This window comes from Atractosteus spatula, chromosome 9 (assembly GCF_055471065.1).
Source record: "Atractosteus spatula isolate fAtrSpa1 chromosome 9, fAtrSpa1.hap1, whole genome shotgun sequence".
Classification (NCBI taxonomy): Eukaryota; Metazoa; Chordata; class Actinopteri; order Semionotiformes; family Lepisosteidae; genus Atractosteus; species Atractosteus spatula.
The window spans coordinates 25,776,282-25,786,693 of record NC_142714.1 but is presented as its reverse complement, the minus strand read 5'-3'; the positions used below and the strand labels follow the sequence as shown (position 1 = coordinate 25,786,693).

Here is a 10,412-nt window from a genome sequence, read left to right as displayed (position 1 = left end):
CACGCCTCTGCCTGTCGCGTCTTCTGTCTTGTCTTGTCCTTATATATCCTCGTCTGTGTCTCTTCCCCAACCAATCAATTCCTCTGCTGAACAACCGCACCTAGCCTCTTCCACCCAGCCTCCTTCCCTAAACTCCTTGCTGCCGAGTCTAAGGCCCCAGGCTCACGCCCCTCCCCAACCCCCTTCTCTGCTTAATCTAATTTCTGCACTGTCTTCTGTCTCTACCTCCGGCGTCCAACACAGCTCAAGCTCCGCCAGCTTGGTGCCTTCGGCCCCGGTTTCTTTTCTTTCGGCCCCTGCTGCTGTCTCCACGGCCCAAAGGCCATCCAGTAAACGACCCCCAGCTCAGCCAGCAGACGGCTCTTACCTTCCCCCACCCCCTGGCTTCCAAGACGACTCGGCAGCCTCCTCAGTCCTTCACGCAGCCTTCGCCCCTGCTTCAATTCCTCCTCAACAGTCTTCGGCTTCCATGTCCAATGAGCTTCAGGCCCCAGATCCGTCAAACCCCTCCTACCACAATCTGCTTTCCGCTCTTCTTCCCTCCTCATCTTCTCCCATCCCTGGAGTCCAACACGGCATCAGTCATCCCATGCCTTCGGCCCTGGATTCCAATCTCCCCTTTACTAAGGACTTTTCTCTCCGAACAGCCGTTCCTCTCCCAGCTCCTCCTAATGCACTAAAGTTTAGTCCTCCTCCCATTCCCTTTTCACTCCGGCAGCAAATTCTACGAGGTGCGGACGTCAATCTAGCTCACCTTCTCTCTTCCTCCACTTACAACTCCGATTCCAGAACAGTCGACTGCGGCTCGATTTCTGTTACTCTCAAATCTTCTGACCCTCACTCTGCTTCAGTCCTTCGAATTTCCGACTTCTGCTTGGCTTTCAGCGTTTTTCGCGACATCATGTGCTCCGCCTTTCCTGAACGTCGTAAGGAACTTGACGATTACATGCACATCATCCTCGATCTATCTGTCCGTTTTGAGGGCTCCCTGTTCTACGACTACCACAAGCAGTTCTCGGCCAAGGCTGCTGCCCGCCTACTCCAATGGAACCAGCGCACCTACTGGGGAGCCCTCAACATTGAGCTTAACTGCCGCACTTTCGCTGGCATCAGAGCTCTTTCCTGCGACTTCTGTTCCTCTTGGACACATTCATCAAATCTTTGCCCAAATACAGTCCGCAAGCTCAACCCCGACTCTGCCCCTTCTCCCCCTCAGCATCAATTCTCCCGCCAGGTCTTCTTCAAACCTTCCCGGTCCAGAGACGTTTGCGGTCGCCCCATCGTGATGATCAGAGGTCAACAAATTTGCAACAACTTCAATTCCTCGACATGCACCTCTTCCCTTTGTCGCTTCCTCCACATTTGCAGCTTCTGCGTCGAAGCTCACGCTTGCTCTGCCTGCCCCCGTCGGCCTTTCCATACTCGCTCCACCTCCAGCGTTCCCAAATGACTACTGGCTTTTCTGTCTATCCCAATCGATATCCCCGCTCTTGCTTCCGAACTGCTCCGTCACCCCTACCCCTCTTCTACCCACATCTTACTCGACGGCCTTTCCTTCGGATTCTCACCAGGCCTGTGCACACTTCCTTCCTCCCCCGTCTTTTGCAAAAATTTGCAATCTGCCACCGCCGATCCCCAGTCCGTTGATTCCTTGTTAGCATCTGAAGTCGAGAACGGTTTCATGATCGGCCCACTTGACTCTCCCCCATTCCCCGCATACCGCATCAATCCCATCGGTATAGCCACAATCGACCATGCCATTTCTCTCATCAAAATCGCAGGTCCGGGTGCCTGGCTCGCTAAGGCCAACATCTCCAGTGCCTTTAAAGTTATGCCTCTCGACCCAGACTTCTGGCACTTCTTTGGAGTTCATTGGCGGAACAAGTTCTTCTTCACAGTCCGCCTTACTTTCGGATGCAGGAGTAGCCCAAAAATGTTCGATACCTTAGCCGAAGCTCTCTGCTGGATCCTCTTGAATAACTATAAGCTTCCTTTTCTCGTCCACCTTCTCGACGATTTCCTTACCATAGATTTTCCTCACGCTCCACCCGCAACAGCCTCTTCCACACTTACTTCCATTTTCGGGAAACTAGGGGTACCTCCCGCCACGGACAAAACAACCGGCCCCTCTCATATAATCCAATTCCTCGGGATCACCCTCAATTCCATCAATTTCTCCACCTCCCTGCCTCGCGACAAGATCGACAGGATCCAGACGTATATCTCTACCTATTCTTCCGCCAAATCTTGCACAAAGAGGGAACTTCTCTCTCTGCTTGGCCACTTCAATTACGCTATGCATATCATTCCTCAAGGATGGTCATTCATCTCCTACCTTCTCAACCTCGCCTCTTCCGTGCCCTCTCTTTACCACCACGTAAGCCTTTCAGCCGACTGCAAATCCGAGCTCAGGCTTTGGCAGCTTTTCTTGGCCAACTGGAATGGCATATCTCTCTTCTACGATGACCTCCTCTCCGATGCCGAGGATATCCAACTTTTCACAGACGCAGCCCCCTCAGTCGGTTTTGGAGGCTATTACAAAGGCCAGTGGTTTGCGGCCCCTTGGCCTCCTGAATTCTCTTTGATCCCTCTCGCCGACCAGTCATCGGCCTTGTTCGAAATATTTCCAATTGTCATTGCAGCTTCTCTTTGGGGCCAGAATTGGAAACAAAAATCCGTCCTTATCCATTCGGACAACTATGCAGTAGTCCATATAATCAACAAAGGAAGGTCTTCATCCCGATCTATCATGAAATTTCTCTGCTGCCTTAAATGGATTTCTCTCACACATCAATTCGTCCTCGTAGCTGCTCACATTCCAGGTCACCTTAATGAGATAGCTGACTCTCTCTCTCGCTTTCAATTTCAGAAATTCAGGAACTTGGCACCAGATGCAAGACCGAACCCATGCACAGTACCTCCCTATTCGGAACTCACGTTCCTCTGAATCATCCTTTCCATCACTACGTCCAGCTGGCCCAGCAAACTATCCTCTTAGGGATTGCCACTCGAACTCTCAACTCTTACTGGACTGCCTGGAAGGGCTTCCAATCCTTCCACCTCTCCACGAACATAAAATTCCCTTCTTTTGATATTCTCACCGTATCATCCTTCGTTTGCTATTGTAGAAACTCACTCAAGGTACGAGCATCCACCACCAAAGTATACCTGTGCGGCATCCACTTGTTCCATAAACTCCTTTTTGGCACGACCTGTCCCTCCCTTATCCACCCTCAAATTAGTCTCCTGCTTAATGGTTTTCAGCGGCTTGAAAAACCACTTCCGAACCAACGCACACCACTTACCTCGGACATCCTCGAATCCTGCATCTACGTTCTCAGGTCGGGTTACCACTCACCCTGGGTCGATCGCACTCTCGAATCTTTATTCTTGTTAGCCTTCTTTGGCTTTCTAAGATGCTCTGAAATTACCGCTGCTTTCACATCCTTCGATCCTTCTTCTCAACCCTGCTTATCCGACATCTCCATCTTATCTTCCGATACACTGACCTTCTATCTCAAGAAAAGCAAAACCGACCAACTCGGGTCCGGCACTCTCATCTATTATTTCAAACTCTGTTCATACGTAAGCCCATACGAGCCTCTATCCTATTACGCACATCTTCGCACCTCTGCCGGAGCTTTGCCTACTGACCCTCTGTTCGTAAACGAGAAGGGCCGTATCATGACCCGCAACTGGTTCCTCTCTCACCTCTACGACATCCTTCTAACCGCCGGATACCCCCCTGAACAATTCTCCGGGCACTCCTTCAGATCAGGGGCCGCGTCCTCTGCCGCTCACCAAGGCATACCCCAGTATCTCATCAAGCAACTCGGCCGTTGGTCCTCCTAGGCTTATCATGCATACATCAAAACTAACCCCGGTACCCTCAAGCAGGCACTTTCTCTCCTGGGCTGAATTAGTTTAATAATCATTTGGTTTTTGTTTTTGTTTTTCTGCACTGGTGACTGGGGGTCCTGCTTGGTTCTTTTGGGGGGTCCTATCCTCCCCGTCCAACGGCCGGGAGGTCAGCCTTCAGCCAAGCGGGTTACGCCAAATCTCCACATCTCAATAAATGATTCTAATTTCTCCCAAGCCTTCAGCTGCCGTCATTCCTCGTGAAATGGAGTTTTTAATGAAAGTTCGGGAGGAATGAAAGAAGCCGAGCTCATTCGACACAGCTGCTGCTATTCTCACTAATCCTGACGTAAGCAACCGGTCTCCATATATATCAAACGTCACCCTCTCTTCTTCCTCGTTCGTTTTCTGCATCCCTCCTCCACCCCCTCTCCACCTTTGCAGCTACCCCATTGGTTGCATGGGGGTCCTATCCTCCCCGTCCAACGGCCGGGAGGTCGGCCCTCAGCCAAGCGGGTTACGCCAAATCTCCACATCTCAATAAATGATTCTAATTTCTCCCAAGCTTTCGGCTGCCATCATTCTTCGTGAAATCACTATATTAGAAAGGTGCAGCTTGTTATTCAATTGGATCTATTAAAGTTAAACTGATTGAAAAGTACATGCATCAAACAATTATGATTTAATTTTAATAGTCTCTAAAGCTTCTGTTGTAAACGACACAGCAGTTAGACACCAACCTCAGATACAGTAAGAATGTGAATACATCTAAACAAACATTTGTTACCGACTCCGTAATTATGTGAATTAAACATGATCAAATGGGGGTGAATTACCTATTTTCTGAAATAACTAAAGTCTAGGGGAAATAAGAGATGCAACATAACTAATGTAATCCACACGTGCCAGATAAGTTGAAGAGTTTGTTTTAAACTCAGAAATAAAACTATACAAAAGGGAAGGGTGAAGACACAAAATGAAGAAAAAAAACCCAACATCTCTCACTTTAAAAGAAACCAACATGAGAACAGAAAAACATCTAATCCCGTCTACTACAGTATACATATTGTCCAGTAAATGCTCTTCTCAAAGAGGTTGACTGTCCTTTTAAATTGGGTTCATCTAATCAACAACGACAATGTATCAGCCAATACTGTCAATCCCCACCAAATTCTAAGCAGCCTGAACAGACAATGTAGAAGAGAAAAAACATGCCCGTCCACACAACAAAAAATGCCAATAGGCGTAACACCCCTACCGTTAAACAGCAGGTCCCAAGCTGACCACACACAAAAAAAACCAACAAAAAAACCTTAACAAAATCATACCAGTTTAAATTAAACACCATAATTATTACATGAACCACCTCCTCAGTGGTATACATACTGTAAATATCTACACAGAATATGAAATAAAAGTGTACAAAAATAATACACCACAACATTATTATTTCAAGTACAGTAGGTAGCTGCATCAGATGCATAGGCTGCAAAGGAACAAATTAAGGTTTATTCCATGCTGAAAAGACAAGAAAGGAAACAACGTTTCAGCTGACCTGAAGAAGGCTCCACTGCAAAAACATTGCGTTTCCTTTTTTCTCTTTTCAACATAGAATAAACCTTCACTTGTTCCACAACAGAATTATTATACATCATACCTGGGAAAGAGCATCTGCTAAAACATTATCACATCCATGAATGTGCCTGATCTCCAAATTGAATTCTGGCAAAATTAAGCTCCACCACATAAATCATTGATTGCTGTTAACAGTGCGATGGAGAAACACTAAACAATTTCTATGATCTGTGTAAACCTCTATTAGACTGGAGCTTGAGTGAGGATCACAGCTAGAGTCTTCTTCTCAATTGTAGAATAATTACTCTGACAAGAAGTATTTCTTTAGTAATAACAAACAGGGTTTTCTACACCATCTCCATCTTCTTGAATAAGAAGAACCCCAGCCCCAATGTCCCTAGCATTTACTGTACAAAAACTTTAAAAGAGTGATTAAAAAATTGGAGCACTGTCTCAAAGATAGTTTGACAGGTAGCAGTCCATTCAAACTGTCTTTTAGGGCTCATGAGATCAGTAAGTGGAGAAGCAACATTTTAACAAAACGCTTTATAATAGCCAATCATACCTAGAAAGCATCGTACAGTAACTCATAACAAGTAGTGGGACCAGGATAACAAATTACAACTTCTATTTTTGCACTAACAGGACGGACACAACTGCATCCAACCGAGGTACAGTAAATGTTACATCTGCCACTAATCGGAACCCTCCTCACAAACGGCCTCACCCCAATTAAGCACCAGGTGGAGGCAATCTCTGCAAACACCGCCGGTCTATCCCTCTATCCAATCTGAACACCTCACTTGTTAACACACCTCTACTTCCAGACCTACTTAAGCCTTGTGCTTTTCTATTGTTAGGTCATCAGTAGGGGCTGTATTTGAAGATGGCCATTTATACATCAACACACCTCTGTCTAAAAGGTAATGAGCTGCATATTCAGACAGCTCGTTTGGTGACAACGCAGCAGTAAAAAAGTCTTTATTAAAGGCTGTAACTCCAACCACTACTACAGGATTAGCAGTTACTGTACATCCTTCAAAAAAATCAGTAGAAGAAACAGACAGACCACAATCAGGACTAGCAAGAAAAGAGTCTGCCAATAACACATTGTTCATTGTACTAAAACCGTCTTTGCTGGTGCATGCATCATAACACAAATAGGGAAACAGCAGGAAAATTCTCCTTCACCATATCAGAAGACTCACCTAACAAAACACCCAACACCTTATCCCCAGCCAAATAATTTTCTTGACTAAAAGTAACACCAGGCACAGGCACTCCAGAACATACAGCCTCAGCAATGCATGTGGTCACCAAATCTGATTTCAAAAATACATTCTGTAAAGTCACTGGCAAGTAGTTCATAGTACCCCACACTAATACAGACATGCCACATGAAGTGTAAAAAAAAAAGGCAAAACACTGTGCCTCATTTGTCTCTTAAGATTTTAACTGGGATCTGTATCTCAGGATTATCCAGCATACGAATCCACCTATAATGAATAGTTCGTAGCCCACCACAATCTCAGGGGACACTGAGCTATACAATTCAGAAGTCATTTATAGAGACCTGAATTTTTGCAGAAGTCCAACACTATTTACTGTTTCTTTTCTTATAGTGCTCTACATTCTAAAATAACCTAGTCTTGTTTCTTACGATAAAATCATACCTGTCCTCCCCATCAACAAAAGAAATAAGTACTTTAATTTTAGGGTTTCTGGGCTTTGCAACAGCAACCAAATTTTTCGCAACATACTGTATGTCAATGACAGCTCACCAGAGCGCACCACAACGGCTGCAGTAAAAACATTTTTATTAGTCAAAACATGTCTGCCAAAACTACCACCTCACTAAGTTAAGTCAGTTTATGTTCATTCTAATGTGTTGCTAGATGCCAAGACAAACAATTCCTGAAATATTCTGATCAAATTAATTCCTAATAAGCAATCAAATAATATTTTTTTCTCCCGAGCAAATTCAACAAATGCTGGGGTTGGTTGCTTCTTTGACATTTTTGTCAGTAAACCTGAAACCAGATTTTAGACACCAGATTTTAGAATCGTCTCACCTTGCCAGTTTAACGAACAGTTCTTTCTGGACCCTATGCGGACGACACAATTCGGAATAGTGAAGAAACACTGGGGAAAAAGCCATGCAGGAAACGGGTATCAAAACTGGGGGGCGTCTCCTTGGTGCGCTGGTGTTCAGGGGGGTGAGTACGGGGCAAACAGTCCAGTAATAATCCAAATGGGAAATCCAAACACGAAAGGAGAAGTCCAAAACCGGGAGGTCCATCCAAAAACAAACTAGATAAAAACAGGAACCGGGAACAGAGATTAAAACCTTAACGGGACCAGGTCCCGGACTCGCACCATATGGAGATCAGATGCAGAGCCGGGATTAACGTCAGCGCCTGGCTTTTAAGGTGGACGGGGAACAGGAGACAGGTGCACAAAATCAAGTCCAAAGTGAAAGGGCCGGAGTGCCCTTAAGGGGGGAGAGACTACAGTCGTTACAGCCAGGTTTTGCATATGCAGTAATTTTGATAATGAAATGGGCTTTGCCCTTCACCTAATCACAAAGAGGAAAGTATGACTTTATTTTACAAGCATTGAACCTTTCCTTTGTTTTTCATCTGATTGTAAACCACAGCCCTTGCAGTAACCGTTAACAAGGCAGAAGATTCCCATACAGTATGTCAACATTTAAACACCTAATCTGAAAGATAACACTTAGTCTTTTTTGTTTTGCCTTTTCTGTTTCAGTGGCTGGGTGAGTTGATGCATTTTTATTATTCAGTTGCTAACTGTGTGTGCTTTTCCAAGTGTACAAGTTAACATTGCATCAGCTATTTATATTATTAAATGTAACATTAATTTCATACAGTATTGTTGGGAAGTCAACAGATGAGTGTAGCTACAAGTCACTTGCTGAAACTGTGTTCTGTGTTGAAAAAAATACAACGAATTGGAATATCCTTTGTTCTCTGCAATTCTCTTGATTGGTATCACATTGCACATTCTGTGCACAGAGCAAATCTTTATTTTAGCTGTTCAGAAAATGCATGTTACTGAAAATAACCACTCTAAAACAAAAGGAGTGTGGTGATTCAAAATTTGTTTTACCAATTCTAGTTGCAATATTAACAAATCTTACCCCCTTTAAAGTGTTACAGTACATTAACAATCCCCTGAAAATGTCTTGTCAATGGACACCACTCTACCACAAGTTTCAAAAATAGTGTATGATGTTCTGACAAGTGGTATCCACATCGATTTTAAACACTGTAGTGTACGTATATATCTTTACATTCAAGGGTTGTGGTAGTATGTAACAAGCTGCCAAGCCATGTCTTTGCTCAAAAGAACTAGATATGCCAAATAGCCTCCTCTGATTTGTTACCATCCTGAGGTTCTTATTGTAATGTCTTTGTCTGCTGGATTAAAGCCTCCCTAGAGTCTTCTACAAACTACTGTTTTCAGCTACAGTATGCTATATAATATTACAATATTTTCATATGAATATTACTTATGCTGCACTGTATATTCTTCTTTCTGTGAAATGGCTGTGGACAGCTTTCAAAGCTTGAACTGATGCTAGACAACCGTAAAACTCTTAAGCTATTAAATGATTGTCCATTTCTTTTAAACATGAAACCATGAAACCACGTAGGGAGCAGAGGAAGAGCATATGGGAAGTTTTGAAATGTGGGTGCAGATTAGCAGCTAATACATACTAATATCTTATTTAGAATTATTATCCTTGAGGAATAGAATAAAATTACAAGCTGACAAATGACATAATGCAGTGCACACTCCCATCAGCACCTATAAAGTATATATAAATGTGCAAACATTTCAGGTGACAATGAAAGGAGGGAAGCAACTGAGGAAATGGCTTGAGTCTTTGAAAATCCACTTCCTTATTAGTTTACTTCTGATGCCTTATCAAATCTTGTTCTTATCAAAGACAACATATTTACTGTAGTATGTTGTCCTGCTATTTTACACTCATGTTTAAATTTTGCTTATTTTGTTGTAAAATATTCTTTATCCTTAAAATGTACAGTTTATTTATGTATTCAGACTAAAGCAACAAAACTGAAAAAAGTAATCTCCTATATCTCTCAAGAACAATTCTTTTAAGGTTTCCCAGGGCATTCTGTCAGGCTAAGACATCCAATGAAAACACAAAGTTGGCTCCAGGCATACTGACATAACTGTAACCTCTAATCCCAGTGTGTGGATTAAAATTTGACCAACACAACTGAATGTGGAAGCATTCAACACAATCTACTCAATTTACACACTTCAGTATGCCACATCAAAAAAACTGACTGATCAAAGTCATTGGCTGGCATTGACATCCAGAAGGAAGGTTTAACAGTGAAAGCAAAAAAGGCTTATTTCAACAGCACTGTGCAAAAAAACACATCCATCTAGTCCAGGGGAAATGTGGTTTTGAAAAGAAGAGGGTGTCACTGTGTATATGTGGAAAATTATTTTCTGTTTGATGTAATCTTTTCTACAACCTAAAACCCATTCTTCTGCTTTGAATGCAGCTGTGTGGCGATTTATTTTTAAAAAGAAGGCGCTTTTCATTTTCTGATGATTTTATTAAATTCATACCCAAAAAAGAAGACAAATTTGAAACAGAATTTCTTAATGAGTCATCAAGCCCACTACAAACTTTTTTTGTTCAAGTATTGTTCAGATAAAATGTAAACAGGAAACAAAAATGTTTATTGTGGATTGTATTGCAATTAGAAAGATGTGCGTTTTATACTCTGTACCAAGTATTTAATGGTGTAGGTGACAAGCGCTATGTTTGTACAATAAAGGGAATATGGGAGTTTACCACATTCTTCCATTTAATTAAAATTACAGTTACTGCAGCTATTCTGGATGATGGTATTGATAGGCTTTGCTTCAGTTCAAATCTGAATATAAAGCTGTTGATTTATGTTGATTCATTC

The 10,412-nt window shown here is 43.1% G+C and overlaps 1 protein-coding gene across 1 annotated transcript; it reads left to right on the top strand.

Moving 5' to 3' along the window:
* The first annotated feature begins 901 nt into the window (after nucleotides 1-901).
* Nucleotides 902-3,852, top strand: LOC148828465 (uncharacterized). The gene is made up of 3 exons (XM_088926036.1): nucleotides 902-1,133; nucleotides 1,572-2,937; nucleotides 3,591-3,852. Exons 1-3 carry the CDS (start codon nucleotides 902-904, stop codon nucleotides 3,850-3,852), a joined length of 1,860 nt encoding a protein of 619 aa, XP_088782162.1.
* Nucleotides 3,853-10,412: the final 6,560 nt, after the last annotated feature.

What these genes read in the sequence shown, in the direction of transcription:
- LOC148828465 (XM_088926036.1), top strand. Translation starts at nt 902, where the DNA reads ATGTGCTCCGCCTTTCCTGAACGTCGTAAGGAACTTGACGATTACATG. An exon ending in AGCTCTTTCCTGCGACTTCT is followed by an intron (nt 1,134 to 1,571) that starts GTTCCTCTTGGA and finishes GATTCTCACCAG; the next exon opens with GCCTGTGCACACTTCCTTCC. An exon ending in CCTCCCTATTCGGAACTCAC is followed by an intron (nt 2,938 to 3,590) that starts GTTCCTCTGAAT and finishes TTCATACGTAAG; the next exon opens with CCCATACGAGCCTCTATCCT.